General features: G+C 36.3%; 2 protein-coding genes across 2 annotated transcripts; one reads left to right on the forward strand and one right to left on the reverse strand.

Moving 5' to 3' along the window:
* Positions 1-1,105: 1,105 nt before the first annotated feature.
* LOC115959609 (SWI/SNF complex subunit SWI3C) lies at positions 1,106-16,858 on the reverse strand. The gene is made up of 9 exons (XM_031078054.1): positions 16,489-16,858; positions 15,854-16,387; positions 14,658-15,193; positions 9,088-9,445; positions 8,924-8,997; positions 6,772-6,911; positions 6,291-6,364; positions 5,999-6,180; positions 1,106-2,016 (listed from the first exon to the last, which is right to left on the reverse strand). Exons 1-9 carry the CDS (start codon positions 16,514-16,516, stop codon positions 1,555-1,557), a joined length of 2,388 nt encoding a protein of 795 aa, XP_030933914.1. The 5' UTR covers positions 16,517-16,858; the 3' UTR covers positions 1,106-1,554.
* A 3,705-nt stretch (positions 16,859-20,563) lies between these two features.
* On the forward strand, positions 20,564-23,643 carry LOC115962292 (N-glycosylase/DNA lyase OGG1). Its single transcript, XM_031081198.1, has 4 exons — positions 20,564-21,379; positions 22,009-22,219; positions 22,836-23,064; positions 23,190-23,643. Exons 1-3 carry the CDS (start codon positions 20,688-20,690, stop codon positions 23,052-23,054), a joined length of 1,122 nt encoding a protein of 373 aa, XP_030937058.1. The 5' UTR covers positions 20,564-20,687; the 3' UTR covers positions 23,055-23,064; positions 23,190-23,643.
* Positions 23,644-24,531: the final 888 nt, after the last annotated feature.

Raw genomic sequence — 24,531 nt, forward strand, 5'->3', positions numbered from 1 at the left:
TAAATGAGACATGAACTTTCTTCAACTTCATCTAAGGCTTTCTTCTTATGTAAGTGTAGTTGAACTGCCTATCGTAGTTTCCACTGCACCTTCGTAAATTTATGTTAAACTTCTAAGTTTGTCATTAATATGATAATTATTGTAACGACATTAAAATTTTCATAATAGTTATTTAGTCTCATTTATATCTATAAATATCTAAAAACTAAAGCATAAGATTTATTGTTTCTATGCTCCTATTAAGCCACATCACCATTGCATTTAGGCCCATTCGGTCCACTGCAATCCATTTCAATCCATTCAATCCACTTCAGTTCGTTTCGGTCCACTTTGGTCACTACGGTCCATTCAGTACATTTCTCTCTCTTAGAATAGAAGAGACCAGAGAGTGTCTCTATAAATTATAAAGTCTAGTTGTAGAGTTAAAGATTGACCTTAAATCAACTAATCAATTACCCAAATGCCAAATTAATTCATTAATCCAAATTACATGCAAATCCATTTAAGGCACAATCAAATCACCAAACTAAATTAACTAACTGCAAGATAAAAATAACATAGACCAAATTGACTACTGAAAAATATATATATATAGAAACCAAATTGACTATATATAACCCCAAAATATATGAACCAAAATAATGTAAATAAGGTTAAATTATTATTTCAAACCTTCATCATGAATGAACAACAATCAATGATGTCAATTTAATCCTAAAATTTTATAAATGATTCAAAGTTACTTTTGTCCCTATTTGTGCCTAAATTAATTGCTAAATCAAACAAATCATGCCTCTTCTAAACTGCATGATTTCGTATTCGTAAATATAAAAATTAGCCATACATCAAATAACTTGATTCATAAAACAATTTCAAGAAAATTAGTTTCTAAAAAGGAAGGACAGAGTTGACACTAAAGTTTTAAACTATTTTGCAACTTCAAGAACAAAATTAACTTAATAGTTCAAGAGTGCAAAGGAAATATAACTCCAACACAATTTACCAACTAAATTTATGTGTCCAACCAATAAATATAAAAAATCATGTCCGGTTTAAAATTAACCTCTAAAACAACCAAACCAACGTCGTTAGTAATGCAAAAAAGGAAAACCACCCCACTCAGTGTTGCGTGCACCATGGGGCACAGACCGTGTGCAACACATTGCATTCGGTTGTTAGTTATGATAACCGTTCTACATTTTATGCAAGAGACATATACATCTTTCCTCTCATAACGTGCGTTCTAAACAAAACAACATGAAAGAATATACTTTTTAAATTCAAGGATGAGCCAACCAAATCTATTCCGAACACTAATTTCATAGTATAATTTGCTTTGGGAGAAACTAATTCCTATTTTTGACAGTATACAATTACAAGACCTACAATATCTGCCCCATCTAATTTCTGTTTAAATCAAAAATAGACAAATGTGAGGCAGATTTCCTGGCTGATCCATTTAACCTTTTTCTGCCCTTTTCGTTTCCAATGCAGAAATGAATCACCAAAAGGAATTGAATCATAAAATTGAGAACTCATATAATGTTCTCTTTTCTAACCTAAACTAGAGCTAGTACCAGATACAGGTCGAAGCATTGGTTGATTGAGAGTAGGCTGTACATTCCCTGAAGAGTTGAACATGACATTTGAAGTAGGTGACTGCTGTATTGCTGACATGGGCAACCTTGGCCCCATTCCAAACATTTGCTGCCGCGGCATAAATGGCATGTGGGGATGGACTGGTTGATTGTTATTATATCCCGGAATGCTCGGCTGTGAAGGTGAAGCTGATATAATTTGTTGCCTATTGTTGCTGGTATTATTGTTAACCATGGAAGGACCAACACCTGGTAGAATCATTGGTGAAGTGGCCCCAGCAGATCCAAATCGAGCTGATATCATGCGGGCCCTCTCAGCAGCAATCCTCTGTCTTGTCCTCTCAACTTGTTCGCATTCTTTCATCAAAAACGTTTCCACTTCAGCAAATTGCTTCAGCTTCAGCTCCAATCTTTTCAACTGTCAAGTAAATTTCATAGCACAGAAATGGTTTTGGGAATTTTAGTTTTCTTTCAATGAGGGGATCATAATTCATAAAGAAATTTTCCAATTCAATTAAAGTAACTGCTTAAAGACAGACAACATTTTGTAAATAAGAAAATATTAGGGGAAACTATAACAGGCAGTGAAGAGACAATACAACCAAAAAGGTGATTTATTAATGGCAATGTCATGATTGTCATCTCCTGATAGGCCTTTTAATTCTCAAAAGAAAAAATCCAGCTTTTCTAGGGCCTGATTGTAGCACATTATACAGTTAATGAAAATCAGTAAGCTCATAGGTGTGTCCAAATCAGCAGTTTCACCAACAAAGTGATATAAAAGAGAGTTTCATTAAGAGGGTGAACATGATTTTCTGAAGAAACGTGTAAACCTATCACGTCTTGCAGAGCAACATATATAGAAGTTCAAGATTCAACAAGGAGTCATCACTGATGGCTATGCCCACAAATAATAGTACTGTTTCCATTTAACCAAGTTAGGAAAACATAAAGAATACATAATGGGATTAGAAGCACAATGGACTTATTTGGCATCCTACAAAAGACACAACTCATAATAGTCAAGTGGCATTCAAATGCTCTATGGATACAAATCAACATAGCCTAGTCCAATTACTTGGTGTCGGCCAAATCCTCTACCAAACTACAAATTAATGAATTGAGGATGGAAATCAGGGCCCAGCTAGATGATAAATTAAAAGGCATGCCCCTTGTTGGGTTCCACGTCCAAGGTTCTTTCCGACCCATCAAAACCAGATAAAGTTAAAAACAATGCACAATAGTTGAATTAAAGAAATCATCCAAGGGGGGAATACAGAAGAAAATTTATAACCCTCAAAAGTGAAAGAAAGGTAAGGAACATAGACCAAACTGAGATAAGTTCAAGCCCTGATATAGGCAGAGAAACCAATATTATTTTAAAATTTTCAGTAGCAATTTTTTAATTTTCTGATTTTTAGACTTGGGTCCTTTGGGTCTAATTTAGGGATGGCAAAACTTCCCTTGCCTTACCCTGCTTTACCCCACACTTCCCTCCCTGCCCTGCAGGGGTTATAGGGCAAGGATGGGTTTTGCTCACCCCACCCTGCCCCGAATGTATCTGTGTGTGTATACTATTTATGAATAATTTAATATTTTGTATACATATGCTATTTATAATTTATTTATTTTTATAAATATTTTATCACATCTCTCAAACACTCGTTTTCTCCCTCTGTTAGCACTCATATGACCGCCCATCCCCTTAATCTTTAATTTTTACCTCATTAATGTTGGAGGCACCTCATTATTTAATATTTATCCAAAAAATAATTGTTGAAGTCACCTCATTAGGGATAGAAAAATACCTCCAACCTGCCCTACCCTGCTGCCATCCTGTGCATATTTTGCCCACTCCAAAGAGGGAACAGGGGCACTCCTAATATAACCCATCCCCCTCACCCCAATTTACCATCCCTAGTCTTATTTTGCGGCTTTGCTGGGTTTTATTTCTTAGTTTAGTTATACACTTATATAGTTTGGGTTTAGTTATCAAAGTGGAGTCCTATTAAGGTTAGGTATAATTTATCTATTTATATGGATGTAAAGCTTTCTATTCAATAGAAGAGATGAAGAATAAGTTTCTAAATTTTCAGAAACTATGAAGTTTTGTTTGAGGTTTGTTTGAGATAACCTTCTCTGAGGTGTGATGCTTAGAAGTTTATCGTTATACTTTTCCGTACTTTTTTTTTTGATAATTAATAAACTTCATTGAAAAATGCTAAAGGAAAATACAGAGAAAAGCAAAGCACACAGGCAGTGTGCTAAGAGGCAAAAAAAAAACAAAAAAACAAAAAATAAAAAATAAAAAAAAAACAAATCAAATGACATAGAAAGTACAAAAACCAAGCATATCAGGCAGAGAGTTAAATGTAAAAACACCAGAAGCATTTGTCCAGTCAAGCAAGGTCAGTAACAAGAGAAGTTTCAACTCAGGAATCAATTTCAACTCAGGATCATACTCCAAAGCACTTTCTGTGTCTGTTCAACTTGCCTAACCAACTTGCTAAGAGATCCACAACACCACGTGGCATGACCCAATAGACCCCAGATAGTTATCACACCATATTCCACAACTCTTGGGCTACTGGGTAATGTAGGAATAGGTGATCAGTAGTCTCCCCGTTTTTCTTACATGTACAACACCAATCCACTGTAACCACTTTCTACCTCCGTAAATTATCAATAGTCAAAAATTTTCCCCACACCATTGTCCTTAGAAACTAACCTTTGTCAGCTCATTTGGTTTCCATAGAGGCTTCCACGGAAGAGAACGAATTTAGAGGTTGTAAAGCCTTATAGTAAGAGCGAACATCAAACATGCCCCGAGGAGATAGTTTCCAACAAATTTTATCCATGCCATTCCTTCTCAAAGAGCCAAGATAAATAAAAGGTCCATTAAGGAGACAACCAATTCTAACTCCCAATCTTGAACTGGTATAAAACTAATATTTCAATTGTAGTTTTCCCCTTCAAAAGACAGCAACTCAGCCACTGAAGCTTCCTTATTACTGGAAATATCGTATAGCTCTGTGAAGTTATTTTCCCAAGGAAGTCCCTCGCTCCATGGATCATGCCAAAATTTAGTAGAAGAACCATCCCCCACCTTAAATTTCATACTTAAAATTCCCAACAACTTAAAAGTTAAAACCTTGCAAACACAATTGATTTATCATCTTTTAAACCCGAAATCCAAAACTTTAAAACCGTAAACCACCCATCCATCAATTAACCCCAAATATCCCAAAAAGAAAACACTGTTCAGGGGTTACTGTTTATAAAACGGAGACAGCAACCCAAATCTTAGTTTTTTCCCTTTTATTTCATCCCCAAATCCAAGTATTCCTTTTACCATTAAAACCCCTATATTATTACTTACTATTTTTCGGTCTTTTTCCCACCAAACCCTAACCCTAATTCCTCAAAATCCAAGCTATCCAAGCACTGACAGGTCTGACAGGAATTCTAAATCTGATTTGACTTTGTTCCCCTATGTCCGATGTCAAGCCCCCAACACAAGTCAAATACAGATAAAAGCCTTGCCCCCTGGGCCTGGCCTCAAGTTTTCCTCAAGAGTTCCAACTCCATCTACTAACAACTAACAGCTAACAATTAATCACTGCAGTAGCATTTATTAAACAGAAGACGAGGAATATAAGAGGGGTTATATTACAAAACCAACTAACCGTGCGATCTTTTTATGAGACATACAGAGCTCAATCCCTGTCTTTCCCTCGCAAAGCCATATGGAGGGTCAAGGCTCCTTGGAGAGTTTCCTTTTTTGGGTGGACAGCAGCTTTGGTGAAAATTCTTACTTGTGAGAACCTTATCAAGAGAGGTTATTCTATGGTGAGTTGGTGTTGTATGTACCATTGTAGTGGGGAGACTGTGGACCACCTTTTGATTCATTGTAGTGTAGCTTTTGAGCTGTTGAGTTTTACATTCAGGAGGTTTGGGATTCAGTGGGTATTACAGAAGAAAATTCTTGATTTATTATGTGGGTGGCAGAGTAAGGGACCTAATATCTGAAATCTTATTCCTTTATGTTTGATGTGGACTATTTGGAGGGAAGGAAATCGACATACTTTTGAGGATGTGGAGTGCATGTCAACTCAATTGCAAACATGCTGCATTAGTTATCTTTATGATTGATCTCACAGAGAGTAATTCTGTTCAATCCTTCATAGAGTCAATTTATTTGTAGATATTTTTCAATCATAATTCTTTAGGCTGCTTCGTGTCTTTTTTCACGAAGTAGTCTCGTTTCAATAAAATTATTATTACCTATTAAAAAAAGAAAAGAGAAAAAGAGGAATATAAGGGGGAAATAGTCAAACACAGTGAAAGAGAAAAGACAAATATAAAATTTAATAAACCTATTATATCTATCAGTATTAAACCTGATGATTTATGATATTAGCAGATAGCCGCTGAATTTCCCGTTCTTCATGATCTGCAAACAGCTTTGCCTTTGTTGCTGCAGCAGCAAGGCCAGCTTTAGCAGCAGCTTTAACTTTTTCTGCAGATAATGGAATCTTTGCCTCATTTTGACCCCATGAACCATGTACTCCTGAATTCTCTTCTGAAGTTTTTTCCACATGAAATTTTAGTACAAACTTTAGCTGATAAATTTTGTGTGTGTGTGGAGGTTGTGGGGGGGGAGGGATGACAGGAAAGCAAACTATGGCTTACCTTTTTGATGGATTGAATTTGCAATTTCTCCATGACGAACACCTTCTCTGCCATGTACACTCTCTGAGTTCATCCTTCACAGGTGAAAAAGAAATTTTTTATTCTGTGTACAGAACACATAACCTAACATTGATGGATATGCAATAATTTCAACGAACAAGCTTTAAAAGAGGGTTTCTTGTAAGCCATAACAATAAAAATTTCCTCCATACTTACAAAACTTCGCCAATAAAGTAGAAGCCATAAGGTGCATACAAAATGGCACATGGGAAAAGTCCATTTTTCAAGGATAAAAATAGGAAGTGGAAATGCTACTCAACAGCTCCTAAAACTAGGACAAAAGACTGCAAACTTATATCCTCTGATAACCCCATGAGCATAAATCCAAAGACAAGAAACATAGTTTGATACAATGGAATGGCAAAATTAAAGGAAACTATCAATGTTCTGTTGTAAAATTTTAAGAAGGAAATACACTAACCTATTACCATGTCCAGATCCTTCTATCTGTATAATGCTTCCAGAAGCAGATAAGCCATTCTCATCAGACAATGCTGCCAAAGAAGCATGGGCACAGGCTGCGGCAATTCTTGGTCCAACAGCAGAGGCCAAAAAGGCAACCTAGAAAAGAGTTCATTTTTGTCATGAAATTCCAACATTTTCTCTCTTCTTAAAATTCTATGAAACAAGAAGGCTTATATTCAGGATATCTAGTGAAGCACCCCATTCACTGCCTCAACTATATACTTTTTCATGTTTTAATGCCTGTTCTTACATCTTTCTAGCATTGAGATTCTTATTGGTTGTTGGGGGGGGGGGGGGGGGGGGGGGGGGGAGGAGGAGAAGAAAGAAAGGAATTATGGGGTTTTGATGAGTTGGAAAAGAATAAGACAAACTCCAAGGGCTTTCTAGCTAAAAAGGATAGATAAAACATGAACTTCTTTCAGAATAGTAGGAGAAACATGAGACTTGAAGATTTGTATGTAGAAGAGGATGAATAGAATACCAATACAGTTCTTAATGCAAAAGATGCAATGTAAAATCCAGGGTTTTTTTTTTTTTTTTTTGGTTGCCCGCGCGCCGCGGGGGGGAACTTTTCAAGAAGGTGAAACTTATCAAGGCTACAAGGTTCAATAATCAGCTAAAATTACATCTACCTTTTACCATAGGTGTTCGGGGTAGTAAGGGAGGATTTCATGAAAATTCTCTTAGAAGTGAATGGGAAAATATGTGGTAAATCCTTAATTATAAGAATGCAAAGTAGATATTCAAGATGATAGATTTAACCATTTGAAGGGAAAATGTTAACATCATTGCATAAGGTGTTGAAAATATCAATGGATACAGTGGTCTCTCAATAATACAATGCTTTTGTTGAGAACCATATGAAATAAATAACATTGACCAATCCTCTAAAGAAGAGTTATATCAACTCAATGGAAGAAGCTAAAGGACAAAAGAAGGCCAAAAAAAAAACATGGATTCAGATAAATCCAATAATATAGACATAAATATGATCTTCAATAGATATAAATTAATAATAGGGTTTCTATGGCCAACAAGAAATGGTGGACATATGAGGCTTGATCATTTTCTTCAGATGAGAATCGAATGATATTTGATGTGGCTTTTATTGCAAATATTGCAAACACGTGTTTAACTCAAAGTGGAAGGTGAAATCTCAAGAGTTACTCACAAGTTGAAAACTAGGGCGGCATATGACCATGTCCATGGAGAGACCAAGAGAACCTTTTAAATGTCAGGAAGAGGTGAAGAAAGTTGATTGTGTGTTTTAAGTTCCAAATCTTTTGTTAAAACACATGATACTACAAGTATTCTCCATCAATGTTATTAAACAATTTAACTTCATTGCATGCACATTGACAATTATAACATGCTTCCAGATTTATTAAGCTTACTAACTTTTTGGTACTGTTTTACATTTACAAATGGTTTTTGAATTGTTTGCATTAAACAAGCACAACACGAATTTTCACACAGGAACTGTTCCAGAAAAGGAATCACTAACAAAAAAAGAAAATCTCAGAACCTTGAAATAATTGCACAACATTTGCTCACAGATCCACCCACACAGTAAAGTTACAATGTGAAACAAATAAGAGTCACATATCTGATGAGATAATTTATTTTGTTTACATATCCACTAGTCTGTGTATATAAGCATCTAATATACTCTTCTTCTTCTTTTTCAATACTCCCCAACTCTATCGTCATATTTTATTTTATTTTTTGCTGGGAACACTGTCATCATATTGATTAAACATTCTATTTGGAGCACTTTATCTGTTTCAATTAGTTGGACTTGCTGCACCATGAACACAAAAAGAACAACAAATAATGAAATATAATACATTGTAATCACGTTTATGAAAGATAATAGATCTTCCACTTCACAGAGCCAATAACTGGACTAGGCAATGCCCACACAATAAAGTTAAACCATTCAATTTCCTTGGTATTTTGGGAAAAGTGGTCAATAACAAACCACACAATTTTCTGCTAACAATATTAGCAAGAAATGGATCACAGAACTCCAGCATCAAATTTACATAACTTTCATGTGTGTACTGTTACTCTAAATACTATGAAAGCATGGACTAATAGTCACCTACCAGGGCCATAACTGGATTCCCAGAATTTGCAAAAGGGAGTCTGCTTTCAGGATCAGCATCTTCATGGCAGGATCCTATAAATAAATAAATAAAATGTAGACATAAACTGTTACAGATAAATCATCATTACTTAAAGGGTCAACACTCTAAATAAATTATATCACCTGCTGAATCCCCATTATAATTTGAATTTGATCTTCCACGGTCATCTCCATTTGACGAGTTGGATGATATGCCTGGAACTTCAATATTTTCCAGTAGGCCATTCTCCATGGGTAGACGGAGAAAGTGAAGAATGCATTGTGCTTTAGACTTGGTACCAACATGGTCGGCAATTTCATTCCAATTCTCATTGTAGATTTCCATTGCCTCAAGTAGTAGTAAAGTTTCCTGATCAGTCCAACTTTCCCCATCTGGATCACCATAATCATTAGTAGAATCCATCCTTATAAAATCTATGCTAGAATGGCCAGTAACAAACCTCCCCTCATGGAAGCAATCAGAGCATAGTAGTGTATCAATCTGTCACATGAGATGCTAATTAGCCATTGCAGTAGAATCAAACTAATAACTGGTTTAACTGAAAATAATGATTAAAATCAAGATTTAAAAGTAACCAGAATTCTTCAGAGTAGGGGGATTATACATGGGCTAAGCTTCTCCACCCTAAGCAGTTGTATTGTTTAGCATATGCCAACCTAAGGTTTGTTCAAAATCAGCATCCTTTTACCAGTTTATTAAGTATGTAGTTATTTATTCAAAAGATTGTACCAATTTCTTAAACCTCATGCCTTCAGGTTTAGGCACACCTGACTGGCCTCATGAGTATGATGGGAAGCAAGATACTTCCTATCTCTCCCCTCCAATAGGCTGGTTCCAAGTTACACCCTTTTACATCTTGATTAGGCATACAGCAGCGTATTATCCAGTTTCTTTTTTCTTCCGTACATTTTTAGGCAACTGATCATATTCCTTACTATTTACCAATTGCACATATAAAAGATGTCTTCCAACTGATTCCTTTTGGTTTGTGCATTACCTAACCCCCTTAAAGGATTAGGAACTAAAATGTCAAACCACTCTCTCTAGGAGCAAGCATAAGTTAGTTGTTATATATTCTAAAGGTTAAAAGGTGAAGACAGAGCTTTTGCCTAAAAAAGACTAGAATTGAAGACTGGTGATACCACGAAAAACTAAACAGCGATTCAGCTGGCATCTTAATAAAATGCAACAAAGATGGAGTATTTATGTGAATATGCGCATAACACTTTAATTGGGTGCATATTCTGTCAATAAATGTAAAATGGCAATACCACATTTGGTATAAATTATTTGTAAAATTTCCATATATTATTCTACAAAAATTATGGAATACAAACATGTCATGTTCAGTACTTAGTCTCTACATTTTACTGCCTTACTTAGTCTCTACATTTTACTGCCTTGATGTTTCACACAAAGCAATTAAAGTTAGTTTATAGAGAATCCCTTAGACTGAAGGGCAACATATCAAGGCAATTTAAGTCCAACTTATCAGTTAGATTGACATCAACCTCGGGCCATCAACAAATGTCTCCTTAAGTCCACAAAAACAGATCAAGCTAGGGCCTTATAACAAATACAAATAACTAAGAGAATTGTTGATGGAATTGACAATAAAGAGCTTCGAAGTCTTGATCGTACTGAAATACAAATTACTTGCGCACGTTTAACTCTTGGAATAATATTTGATTGTGAAGAAGCTTTAACGTATTAAAATCCAATCTCACTATTATCTTTTACTGCTTGATATAGTGTGAATAATAATTGGGAGAACTAAAATAGTAATTGTACTCAAATGTCAAAACACACCCAGAAAGTAATTCAAACCCTGTTTTTCCTTTCTGATAGAGTTGCATTAGTTTCAAATTACCATTCCCTACGGTGCCTTTATTCTGTAAAGACTTTCTTATTTATTTTACAACCATGACAAAAAATTACATTAAGAGAAGGTTCCATCAGCCAGTAATAAGAAATACCAAGTGGACCCTAGTATTTCTCTTGTGCAGTTTCTGCAGCAATAATCAACTTACGCTTAACAAAGACAATGGAATTGCCCAAGCTACCAAAAAACTAAGTATGAGTCCTAACAAGAAGCCCTTTTTTTATTGGTAAGTTATATATGCACCCAATGATCTTGAACCCAATATTATCAATGGAGGAAGTACCATTTGAACTAGTGCTCAGTAGCGAGCCCTAACAAGGAACATGATTGCCAACTAATTGCATTAGAAAAACTATCATAAAATACATCACATCAACATTCAGTGCATATAATTTTTTTTCAGGGATGAAAGAAACTAATATAATATTAAATATCTAACTTTTGATAAAAAGTAGTTTGATGCAGCAGAGAATTCTCAAAGGGGGTTGAGAATAAAAAAAGAACAGAAAAAAAAATAATAATAAAAATAAACTTAAGAATAAGCACCAAGCATGGAATGATAGGAACTTGTGAATAAGCACCAAGCATTGGAAGAAAACTTGCAACCAAAAGTTTATTAATCCATTATCAATTGTCTACAATAGCAAGTGTCTCTAGGGGGGCATTTAATAGGCCGTCTCAAGTACAACCAACATGGAAAGAAAATAAACTTTTTATAATGAGATACATAAGCTATGGAAACAAAACTCCAATAAAATCAAATCCCTCTAATAGCATCAATCACAATCAATCAGACGCAGCCATGGAAGATTAATTTGTTACTACTTCACAAATTTGCCTATTCAAGAATCAAGACCTATTTTATGGAGTCCACATGTGAAGCCCAATTGAAGTAAAGCCGTATGGTTTTAAAGGTCTAGATCAGTTATTTAATTGGGTTTTTATTCAATAAGTAATGGTCACTTTTGTATTTTTTGTAAGTAATAAGATTTATTGATATCAAAAAAGGGACACCCTAGTAGTACACAAGAAGTGTACAAGGGTCAACAAATCAAATACAAAAATTACATAAATCAAGAAGAGAAGAAAATGATTGGTTTCGCAAAGCTAACAACCAATCCAATAAGGTTCTAAAGAAAAATAACTTGAGGTCTGGCAAAGATCTCTCATTATCTTCGAAACACCTGCTATTTCTTTCCCTCCAAAGACACCAAATGGGGAACAGTTAGCCAAATATGTCCATTTCGATGATGACCAAACCGACCTTGCCAGCAAGCTAGGAGCCCCACAATAGACTTTGGCATAACCCAACTTACTCCAAATGGACCCAAAACCATAGACCAAGTTCCATAGCAACCGGACAATGAAGGAAAAGATGATCAACCGACTCTCAATTACACTTGCACATATAATACCAATCCATAACCCAAACCCTTCTTTTTCTTAAATTATCAATCATCAAACAATCCCCCCAAGCAGCCGTCCATATAAAGAAAGCCACCTGAGGAGATCTTTTGCTTCCATATGCTCTTCCAAGGGAAGAGAAGATCACAGCCAACTAAAATATGGTAATAAGCACTAACCATAAACCCCTTATTTCTATCTAGTTTCCAGCATATTTTATCCTCCCCAATCCCCCTTACAGAAGAGCCATAAATGGTAGCCATGAAGTCCAACAAAGCCTCCAATTCCCAATCATGGGTAGTCCTAAAAAAACTTACATCCCAATAAAGGACCCCGTTAGTGAACTTCATATACTCAACCATACTTGCCTCCTTATCTCAGCACATTCTAAATAATTCGGGATAACTAAATGCAAGAGGTATCTCCCCACACGACCAGTCTTGCCAAAACTTCACACTTGACCCATCACCAGTCTTGCCAAAACTTCACACTTGACCCATCACCAATTTCATATAGAATATAACGAGAATTAAGAGGCAAAACTATAATTTTTACAATTGTTGAGAATTAAGGGTATTTTGGTAATTTAGTTGAGTCTAAAATTTTATGGGAGACTCAAGATATCTTGTCTTTTTTTTTTTTATATATAATTCCAAGTTAGTATCTATCAGGTTTTTAGACTACTAGAAAAATCTAATAATACTAGTACAAGAAAGAGTCCTCATATATTATTGTGCTCAATGTACTCAAAGGAAGATTGAGTTGATTAATAAAAATTTTGAGTTATTTGAGCATTGAGGCATGTAGGCCCTTTTTTATTTTCACATAATTCAATAGTTCAAACAATTGGGGAGGGGGGAATTGCCACTCTTATTTTCTCCCTTTCTCCTCTCTCTTTTCTTCTTCTCATTCTAAACCCTAGATCCATAAATCTTCTAACTCTACATCCATTACTAGCACACAGACAACCTATTTTGGTGCTCACACCAACTATCTAGATGGTGGGCCAAAAGTTTTGATGTTGACAACAGTGGGAGTGACTTACAATGGTGTAGTTTAATGTTGGGTGGTTGGTTTCACAGTTGTGGCAGTTACATGGGGTTTTGGGCAACTAGAGAAGGTGATGGGTTTAGGTAGAAGGCTAGAATCTGATGGGACATTCACAGTTGGGCTCACGGTAGTTCGATTGGGTGGATCTGGTGGGATGAAAATGGATGATGGCGAGGTGGGGATTCTGTGTGATTTGGGTAGTTGTTTTGGGTGTTGGTTGATTGAAGGGTGACAATTTGAGGAGGTTTTGGCTTTGTTATTTAGGGACTGGTTATTGTTAATTGGCTCTAGGTTTGCTTTGACACCAAAACTGATACAAGACAATGAACTCAAAAACAAGACTTGTGATTGTAAAAAATGGATAAAACCTATGAATCAACACTTACTGTTTGCAAAATTGGAAAAAAATAATTAGAATAGAAAAGAAGGAATAAACCTAAGAATTAGCAACTAGGGTTGCTTGGAATTAGTACCAACCATGGGAGAATGACAGGAACCCATTAATTAACATATAGACTTTCTTGGAATCAGTACCAATCACTGGGAGAAAACTTCCAACTAAAATTTCATTCATCCATGATCACTATCTACAATAGTCAGTCCAAAGGACTTTTAATAGGCTCTCCAAATTACATCCAACATGGAAAGAAAATAATCTCAAAATGAGACTACATAAGATATGGAAATAAAAACCAAATCAAATCCCTCTAATAGCATCAACTAACATCAATCACGATCAATCAGGTCCAATAAAATCACCTAGCATTAATAGGTCCAATTTGGTATCCACGCCATAGTTAGTGTGTAATTCCCTCTATAATAGACCTGTTGTGTTTTAAACACCTACTAATTGCAAGTTAATAAGTATTCCCCATGATGGGGATGAGGTTCTAAGAGGGAATGGCTATCAAATCAATGAATTGAGGCTGCAGAGCAAGAAGATTTTCCAATAAAGAGAGTTCCCAAAAACTAAAGTTTTAACATTCTAACAACCATTCAACAATATCTAGATAAATCCCCAAGATTAGATGTGGCATTAAGCTAACAAGCCACATGCCACAGACCATATTTTTATATAAATCTCGACCAGAAAGAGGTCCTTTGCAAAAAATAAACTAATTGTAGAATTTATGTTGCATAATATTAGACAGAAGCGTGATTTTTTTTTTTAAGTTTATGTATGGTGGTAAAATGTAAGGTCACATGTTGCAATTCAAGAAACTTAATGCACTTCCTGCCATTCTTCTAAGTAGACATACAATTGAGATAACAAAGTGCATGGATGGAAAAAACTCAATAATGATGAAACAATAGAGAAAATAAAAAAATAAAAAGATCAAATGTAATGTAATCTACCTCCTTTTGTGACTGATAGTACACAGTGGGAAGAGACCGAGAACAATAATTGCAATGATTTTCAGACAGACGCTCACGGATTCTGTTGTCCAGATTAGAGGCATCAGCATCATGAGATGACAATGACGAATAAACATCAGCTGCTTTGAGCCGACATTTGGGCTTGTCAAATTTGATTAAACTATCAATGGACTTTAAAGCAGCTGACGGCACATGGATCTCACCATTTGGATCCTCCCTTAAGTAGGACCCACCATTCCAAGGCTCACGACTTGGTGCCACAGCACAATAATTGATAATTCCCCAATGATCAAGAAACCGAACAATTCGATTTAAATCTTCGTTATCAACACCAGCTACCAGTCCTTGGCAATCAGAGACCACGAGCCTCTTCTCTGGATTTTCCATGTATTTGGCGACAATGTAGTTCCTGCATTCCATGTATTTCTCTGGTGTGTGGTCTGGTGATTTCCCAGAGAAGAAATGTGGCACCACTTGCCTCTCCAGTCGATGCACTGTAGCCGGTGAAAACCAATCTGCACGTAAGAGAATCCCAACAAGAACAAATCAAGATTACTACATAAGTAAACAGTTACAAATATGCATAAAAGTGTTCCAACATCTATAAATTTATATACATATATTGACACGAGTACAAGTAAAAACTAGATCGATTCATTGAAACACCCACCACCCCAAAAAAGGGCTTTTTAAAATAACTCATTTAAAGAAGAAGGAGGAGGACAAAAGAGGTAAAGAAGTGCAAACAAGACTATACTTTGTTGGTCTTCCAAATGATGGTGCATTTATGGACTATATGACAACTGGTCTTGTGTCAAGATTTCATTATAAAATGAAAGCAGTTAGACTATAGCCACTCCTCTCAACCAAGGCAACCATAAATGGAATGGATAAAAGCAACAGCAAAATAAACTTCCACTCTGAACGGGCTTAAATTGATAAAGCAATCATTTCCAAAAATATCAGAAGTAGAATCTTACAAAACACTCACAATGTTTCTTATCCAGCTCAACAGATAGTCCAAGTGCTTGTTACTTACTATGTAAAACACTAGCAAATTTGCATTCGAGTGCATTTTCTAGGGCTAAAAGAGTAATCAATGTTGCTCAATTTTCTTGAAAACTAAGCAACCAGTAGATGCATTCATCATATAGCTCTATGTTTATGTTATGTACCTGAATGCATTGGCACCACATGAACCCTACTCCCATACCGCTTGACAACCCCGCGGCCTTCCATAATCTGCGGCGGCGTGATCACATAGGCAGCGGCGGCTGCGGCGGCGGCGGCAGCGCCATCCATCCTGTCCTGATCGAACACGGGACAATCGGCAGGCACGGCGGAAAGCGCCTGGAGCTGACCATACGAAACATTCTCCAAAACCATCGAATTCTGGCCCTTGCTGTCTCCACTCTCATTGGCACGCTCTAAGGCCGCAATAGCCAGCACGGAGGAGTGAGGGCGATTGACGGCGTGCCTGACGACCGGAGGGAAGTCGGAGATTCGGGCGCCGGCGTCGGACAAAACCTCGCTCTCGTTAAGGCCGTTGGGATCGAGCGGAACGGCGTCGGATTGAGGGTCCTCGGAGTCGTTTTGGGGGTCTAGGTCGTCGTGGTGGTTGTCTTCTTCGTCTTCGTCTTCTTCGTCGTGCATCTGCCTCCGGTAGATTTGGGGCTCTCTCTTTCGCTTCTTCCATTTGGTGCGGGTCTCTGAGGAAAACACCAAAAAATAAAAAATAAAATAGAGTCAAAAGTGAAATTCAAAAGTATAAATAAGTGATGAGAAAGAGAGAGAGTTTAGGTTAGAGGACCTGAAGGGAAGGAAGGGGAAGCTGGCATTGTAGAAGGGATTTGAGAAAGAGAGGGATTTTTGGGTTAAGGTGTTTGATTTTGGGACTAACGGTATGAGAGAAAGTAGGGATGGAAAGCGAGAGAGTGCTGTATGCGTGTGTGTGTGTGTGAGAGAGTGATGCTATGAGCTGCTTTGCTTGGCTTGGCTCTCTTTCTTTGCTCTGGTGGTGACTGGTGAGAGCACAAATTTTGGTATTTGGGGTAATTGGGTTTTGATTATGGTAATGGAATGGAGTGGGAATCGAACGTGCGAGGAGAGGACCAAGTCTCTCTCACTTCCTATTGGTATGTGATTTGATTTTGGGGGAAAATGTGTGTGTACTGTGTCGCGTGGTCGTTGCGCGTGGCTTTATTATTACGGTGTGAAATACAAAAACTACCGAATTTTTCAAAAACAATAAATTCAAATTTGTTCCCTAATCACAAACTTACATATGTTTCTCCATCTCTAATTTTGTATCTGGTAATATTTTTTTTTTTTTTTTTGAGAAATGTATTTAGTAATACTTGTTACACAAATTGTTCAAATTACAATTTCAATTGTTTTTTTTTTTTAATTTGGTAATACTTGTGACATTGGTATTTATGTACAATTGGTTACCTCTACATCAAGAAAAGCTATTGTTTGTGATGCAGTAACTGGATGTAGTGAACCACTATTAACAATAAACGATCTAATTGAGGGGATTAGATTGAAACTGCAAGACTTCTGGAGGACAAGGGTACCACATGTTCTTCGATAGGATAATCGCCCTGCTCATTTATTGACACAATATGCTAAGCATGTTGTTGGTTATGTAACTTTGATAAAGAAAACTCCTTATATGGTTGAGTCTACTATGACTCATGTTGTAATATTGTTATCTTCGTTTTGATAAAGGTTACTGTCTTCTCATCAAAAAAAAAAAAAAAAGTTATTGCAAAAAGTAAAGGACTTGGACAAGTATGAAACTTTCAAATGATGTAAGTGTGGTTTGTGCTTAGATAGCAAATTGGATATTTTTTAAAAGACTTGAAAGTCCTAGGTGTTAGCCCAAACCTCCAAAGTCAACGGTGGTTTTAGTATTCTATCCTAATTAATATGACCAAATCATCAAATTATCTATGTTTTTGCTTCCTTTTTTAGTATGTTTTTGCTTATTAAAAATGTCAAAACTTAAGACTTTGTATGTTTCAATGTAAAATATTTTTCGGCATTAAAAAAAAAAAAAAAAAAAAAAAAATTCAGCTTAAAACTTTTGCAAGGAAAACATTTTCTTTTCAATGTTTGTTTACGCTTCTGGAAATGCTCCGAAAATATTTCAGTGTTTAGCGCTATGTAAAATAAAAGAATAAGAAAAATCCTTCTTATACAAAAACACAAGGAGAAGCCCAAACTCAAATTCCTCAATAGCCATAAATCATTTAGAAACACAACAAAACTTAAAAATGAAAGCTTGGATTTGTGTGAAAACACAAGAGCTTATTTAGACCCCCAATTAAAAATTACGGCTAGATTACTTTTACTCTAACTTATCTAAGTGCAGAAACAAGAGTAAATGAAGCGCAAACAACCGATACCACTCTAGTGCATAAACATGAACAACAAACAATAAAAATAAAGTATAAGAGTAAAGGAAGAGAGATGCAAACACAAGATAACATGGCGATGTGTTATCGAAGAGGAAATTGAAAAATTCGGCGAAAAACCTCTCCGCCACCCTCCAAGCGGTAAATCGATCCACTAGACAATAAGTTGGGATACACGAATATCAAGAGACCTTCCAAGCCTAATCTACCCAATGTACATAAGCCCTCAAAACTCCTACTCCAACAAGGTTTCTTGGAACAGTGTCTTGTCTAGCTGTCCGGATCCTAGAATATGCTCGATTGCATCCGCCAAGTCTCACCAGTTTCTTTTGGCAAATTACCAAAACTTCCTAAGCTCCAAAACACTCTCTACACTCTGAAAATGTGTAGGTTGTATTTGGGTACAAATCTCCTCTCAAGGTATGACAATGGGAGAGGGAAGAAGAAGAGACTAAAATGATTTCTAACTAAGGATGAATAACTCTCTCTCTCTCTCCAAAAGATGGGTGTGTGTGTTGTAAAAAACCTATCTAGGGTTTTTCTCTCTGAATGACCTCTTTTACATTTGTGGGTAATGAGGGTATATATAGTATAGGTGAAGGGTAAGAAAGTTACACTTAAAAAACCTCCAGGCAGAGAGTCTCGCGGGTATCTCGCGGAAAGGCCTTACCCACGAAATACTCGTGAAATTGATAGCCTGTCACAACTCTTTAGCTTCTAGTCATGTGCTTCTCACATGTCCTTTTCGCGAGAACCCTTCTCTCGAATTTCTCGCGAGCTAGTCGCGAAATGCACTAATCTTCATTTCATGCTCGATTCTTCACCAACTTAATACTAAACCCAATACAATAAAATCCCACAAAATACAAGGAACAAAATAAAAGCAATTACAACACTTTTTGTCATGGAATAAAACCAACATAAAACACAGTTGTAAATTACAACTTTACAAAAAAACAAAATCAAGTAATCCAAAAACACAACTATCAATTAAGCATAATTTCTCAAACCCAAACTCAAATTACTTTTGAAGTTCACCCAAAAAAAAAAAGAATCCTTATCTACAAAGGTATCATTACTATATAGCTCCTTAAGGCGATGGATCGACAAAATGCTAACAATCACTCCTTGCCTTCATTTCAATTGTGACCCTAGCCAACAACCAATGCTTCCTTCTATGAAAAATAGAGAATAGTGGGGGGAGGGGGCATATCACATTGTTTCAAAAATTTGTAAATTTTTTTTTACAAGTTTTTGTGTAAGTGTTTGTGTTTTAATCAAAATAAAATATTTCAAGACTGACCAAAATTTTATAAAGAAACAAATACCCAAAAATATTGAAAACTTTTTTTGAAAAACATTTTACAAAGAAAAAAAAATAAAGCCTTATTCCAAAAAAAAAAAAAAAAAAAAAAAAAAAAACCTAGATGCTCTACGTAGGTTTCTTAATTGAAATTAAACAAATTATTGTATGGATTAATATAATAAGACGGTATTATATTTGTCAAGGACTATTCAATCATGTGATTTATTGGTTGATGTAGCGATATTGTTGAAATTAACGCTATGTTTGCTTGTAAAACATTTTTAAGTATAAAATTTTACATGTAAAATTTTTTACTGTAAAACATTTTCAAGTGTTTGGTACGACATGGGTACTTGAAAATGCAAGCCACCACCAGCCACCACTAGGCACCCCCAAATGCAAGCACAAACCACTACCAACCATCTCAAAACAGATCATAAAACAGGGTAAAAAAGATAGCCACCACCATGACCAATTACAACCTACCAACCACCACCCAAAAATCTTAGTATTAAACCACCAACAACCCACAAATATAACATTAAACCATAAAATCGACAAAAAACCAACCAAATCACCCAAAAGAAAGCAAACCCAAATTGAAAACCCCATGACCAAAAAACCCATATAAGATCTTGAGAACCTTTGGTGGCAGTGAGCTTGAAAAAGGGTGAGATGAAAGGAGCCCACCACCTTTGGTGGCGATGGCAAGTGGCAACGTTTGGGGTTTGGAGGAGCTCGACTATGGAAGCTTTGCAGAGAGAGAGAGAGAGAGAGAGAGAGAGAGAGAGAGAGAGAGAGAGAGAGAGAATTGATATGTACTTCACCTCATGATTTATACACATCCCATTTTGTATCGGTTGTTATCTAAAGTCTCCAACCATGATGAAGAGCAATTCCAATGACCACCAACTAACGACTCAATTCCATAATCAAAACTCTTTTACTAAAAATGTTTTAAATGTAAAATTTATTATTTATAAAATATTTTACTTCAAAACAAACGGAACTTAAAGCGTACATTTGAGGTTGTTTTTATTATGATCATTTATGTTTGATTTGTTTTTTTTGGGTTACCTTTGGTATTTCATTATGTTTTCATATTGATCCCATCATCCAATTTTCTTAGTAATTGAGAAAACCCATTCCCGCCCCGAACCATTTTGGGGTGGAGGAAAACCGCAAACCGGGGCCGGACGGGTCGAGTTATACGTTAACTAGACTGGAGGGGGCTGCAGATACAGACCTAAAGAAAAATAGAAATACGCCACCAATTGCATTTGCATGCTCTCATTGTCGTTCAGATTGACTTCCCTCCCAATCATGAAAAGACACAGACCCAAACCCACCCCAATCCCAATCCCAATCCCACCACCAACACCGCCACTCTTCACCACCAAACCCCGCTCACAAACCCACCACAACCCCACCAAAAAACTCAAATCCAAATGGGTCCCTCTCAATCTGACCCAATCAGAGCTCTCTCTCCCCCTCACTTTCCCAACCGGCCAAACCTTCCGCTGGAAACAAACCGGTCCTCTTCAGTACACTGGCGTCGTTGACTCCCACCTTGTCTCTCTAACCCACCTCCAAAACGGCGACGTTTCTTACTGCCTGCACCACACTACAACTTCAGAGACCAGTGCCAGGTCAGCCCTGCTTGATTTTCTCAACGTGGGTATTTCTCTCAGTGAAATCTGGGAGGTTTTCTCGGCCTCGGACCCCAGGTTTGCTGAGCTGGCGTGCCACTTGGGTGGTGCACGTGTGCTCAGGCAAGACCCACTTGAGTGTTTGATTCAGTTCTTGTGTTCTTCCAATAATAACATTAAGAGAATTACTAAAATGGTGGACTTTGTTTCGTCTTTGGGGACTTTTTTGGGGACTCTGGAAGGTTTACAGTTTCACCAGTTCCCGAGTTTGGACCAGTTGGCTTCAGTTTCCGAGGATCAGCTTAGACAGGCCGGTTTTGGTTACAGGTTGGTCGCTGTTATTCATCAATTGAATCCTCTTTTTTAGTTAGTAAAAAAAAACAAAAAAAGTACTTGACTTCAGATACACGGAAAAGAATACATGTGGTGTGGCCGACATAACTCTTTAGTGCATTTTGGCTTAAAATTCTTTTGTAAGCAATTGATTGTGTATGTCAATGATGTGGAACTTACAAATATAGAATTTGATCATGGCAATGATGGCATGGTTGTGAAATGTGATGACTTGGTAAAATTAAAATGGTGCTTGATGTATTTACTTGTTACATTCAATTCCTGAATTTGGCAAGTTATCTTACTCTGGTGGAGTATGTGTTTTCAGAAGAATAGAGAGGCAGAAGAAAATTTTAATGGATAGGTGTAAATTGACACTACCCTTGAGGACTGGACATGTATCTTATGCTTCATAACTATGAACGTTAGTCGACTTATTACAGCGATACCATTTTACGATATTCGTTTACATATACATATGGATTGGTATACATGCCTGCTCATTTCTGAATTAGTTTATTAAGTCAATGATCTGATGCATAACCTTTTTGGCCTTATAATGTTTGCTTTTTCTGCTAAGAACAATCTTGACATTTTATTTCACTCATGATTTGGATGTGCAGGGCCAAATACATTACTGGCACTGTAAGTGCTTTGCAATCAAAACCTGGTGGAGGTGAAGAATGGCTTGCTTCTCTTCGTAATATGGATCTTCAAGAGGTTATTGATGCTCTCTCTACTCTACCTGGAGTTGGTCCTAAGGTGGCAGCATGCATTGCTCTCTTCTCTCTTGATCAACACCATGCCATTCCTGTTGACACACACGTGTGGCAGGTATGCTTCCTGTGTTTTATGTTTCACCAATACCTGGAATGTGGCTATATTGTGTTATAACCAAGATAATGATTTTGATAGAAATGAAATCAACAACTTCTTTTTATCTTTTGGAATTAAAGTTCCTACTTTCTAAGTATCTTGCTGGCCCAACTTTCTGAAACATATTATATATATATATATATATATATATATATAATATGGAAGCTCAAAAATGTCAGATTGTTATAAAATAAAATAAAAAAATATCTTAGTTATTATGTTAAGTTGTGGGTTTAGCCATTTGCAATCATGGAATGCTGTGTCACTGATCTTGTTAATGTTTAGTTTATTACTTTCTCTTCTAATATATGGGTACAAGTTTTATAAATGCATTTTCTGTAATGGTATTGGACAAAAGAAAATATCAAGCAATTGAAATGTATGAGACCACAAGACAACCCCTCCTCCCCCCATCCCCTCAAAGAAAAAGGGGCTGGGGGTGGGGGGATGGGTATCGCACAGAAGCTTGCATTAGCTTTAGTTTGAATAACTAGACTGCATCTTTCCAAGTTATCTTTTGTGATTTCCTGTTCATGAAGTTCTGATCTGCAAATATTTTTTCTTCTTTGGGAAGATTGCTACAAGGGACCTATTACCAGAGCTTGCAGGTGTCCGACTGACACCTAAACTCTGCAGCCGTGTGTCAGAGGCATTTGTGAGCAAATATGGCAAATATGCTGGTTGGGCTCAAACTCTGCTTTTCATTGCTGAATTACCTTCTCAAAAGGCCCTCCTACCAGCACATTTTTGGAGTACCAAAGAAAAGAAATCTACAAAGACTAAGAATGGCTAAATGTGCAGAGGTAATTGAAACTATGTACTTTTTTTCTTTTGGGCAAACAATCGAAGCTATAATTGATAATTGTCAAAGCTTTCTTGCTTCCTTGATGGCAATAACTTAAATCCCTCCCTCCTCTCTTTCTTTCAGGAGCGTGATTTGTAAAAGCTATTATTGATCTCATGATCAAGATGCAAGGGGGTCATTGGAAGTAACAATTCTTTGGTAAAGGCAGTGGGATTTGAATCATGGTAGCATTTCACAATTTGATGGAGGATGACATCAAAACTGCATGCCCTTTTCAGGTTGCTCCTCCAAATCATGTCACATCTTCTTCTTATATATGATACAAATTCAAAGTATTTGTGCGTAGCTTGACTCATTTCCATTGTGTTGTTAATCACTTACTGAGCTGTGTAGCTCACTTTCATTGATAACTTTCAGTGTAAAGTTTAACTGAGAGCAGTAGACTTTTTCATTAATGAATATTTATTGGCTGTGGGAGATTATTTGAAATTTTATTATATTTGAGGTTTAACTTTAGTTGACGTTGTAAGTTAGTTATGAAAATTCTCCTTTATGGTACTTCATATATTCCCCATGACAAGCTGTGAATCCTTCATGTTAAGACTTAAGAATACTTCCTCTACTTTTTCTTTGTTCGTTTGTTTTTATTTATACTGTAATAACCTGTTATTTTTAAGTACACACACATGTATCATATTTTTTCATAGAATCAATACATTAATGTTGAATTATATGACCTCTACATGCCTTATTTGCATGTTAATTTGTCAATTATATGTTAGAAGGGGTACGTTTATGGGTCAAAAGAGAATTTTTTCCAACTTTCATTTTTAGTCCTCTACTATCTAAATTTCTTTCCTTATCTTGATTTTGGTGCATTAAATAATGTTATGTGATATGGCGGTTGATGGCAGGTTTTATGGGCACATGTAACCTTAACCTCAGTGTTTTTGTATTGCAGCAAGATTTCTAATTCCCATCAGTTACCACTTTGACTCTTGTAAGTTAGGCGATCAGCCATTCTTTATCTTTGTATGCACAACAAATGGTGTGATTTAATGATAATCATAGTAGTCTAGAGTCAGGTACTGACTGAGCAGTTTTTTTACTGTTATATGTCATTTATGTCTTTTAATTGGTTTACATCAATGGATGTGCCCATTTCCATTGGTCTTCCCTGATTCCTTGTCTTTGTTAGAATTGCTACTTGCTTTAATTTTATGATTTTTTTTTTTTTTTTTTAGAAACGATTTTGTGAAAACGTTATGTTGCTTGCTTCGTAGTCATATTTCTATTTTTGGGATCATTAAGCTTCAAATGAAACAAGTGGAAAACTTCATATTCATTAAACTGACAAATAGGTTTTTTACTGAAATGAAATCTATAAGTTCAGTGGGGTCTGATTTATATACAGAATTAACTCCTGATGCATTTGTATCAACTGAGCTTCTGCGGTATAATTTGA

Source organism: Quercus lobata, chromosome 9 (genome assembly GCF_001633185.2).
Source record: "Quercus lobata isolate SW786 chromosome 9, ValleyOak3.0 Primary Assembly, whole genome shotgun sequence".
In the NCBI taxonomy this organism is placed as follows: Eukaryota; Viridiplantae; Streptophyta; class Magnoliopsida; order Fagales; family Fagaceae; genus Quercus; species Quercus lobata.

Bases quoted from the DNA above. Each gene is read 5' to 3' on its own strand.
- LOC115959609 (XM_031078054.1), bottom strand. From the start codon at position 16,516: ATGCCAGCTTCCCCTTCCTTCCCTTCAG. The intron at 8,998-9,087 runs GTGATATAATTT...ATTTATTTATAG, and splicing joins TTATAATGGGGATTCAGCAG to GATCCTGCCATGAAGATGCT. The intron at 6,365-6,771 runs GTTAGTGTATTT...TCACCTGTGAAG, and splicing joins GGATCTGGACATGGTAATAG to GATGAACTCAGAGAGTGTAC.
- LOC115962292 (XM_031081198.1), top strand. From the start codon at position 20,688: ATGCTCTCATTGTCGTTCAGATTGACTTCCCTCCCAATCATGAAAAGA. The intron at 21,380-22,008 runs GTTGGTCGCTGT...TTGGATGTGCAG, and splicing joins CAGGCCGGTTTTGGTTACAG to GGCCAAATACATTACTGGCA. The intron at 22,220-22,835 runs GTATGCTTCCTG...TTCTTTGGGAAG, and splicing joins TTGACACACACGTGTGGCAG to ATTGCTACAAGGGACCTATT.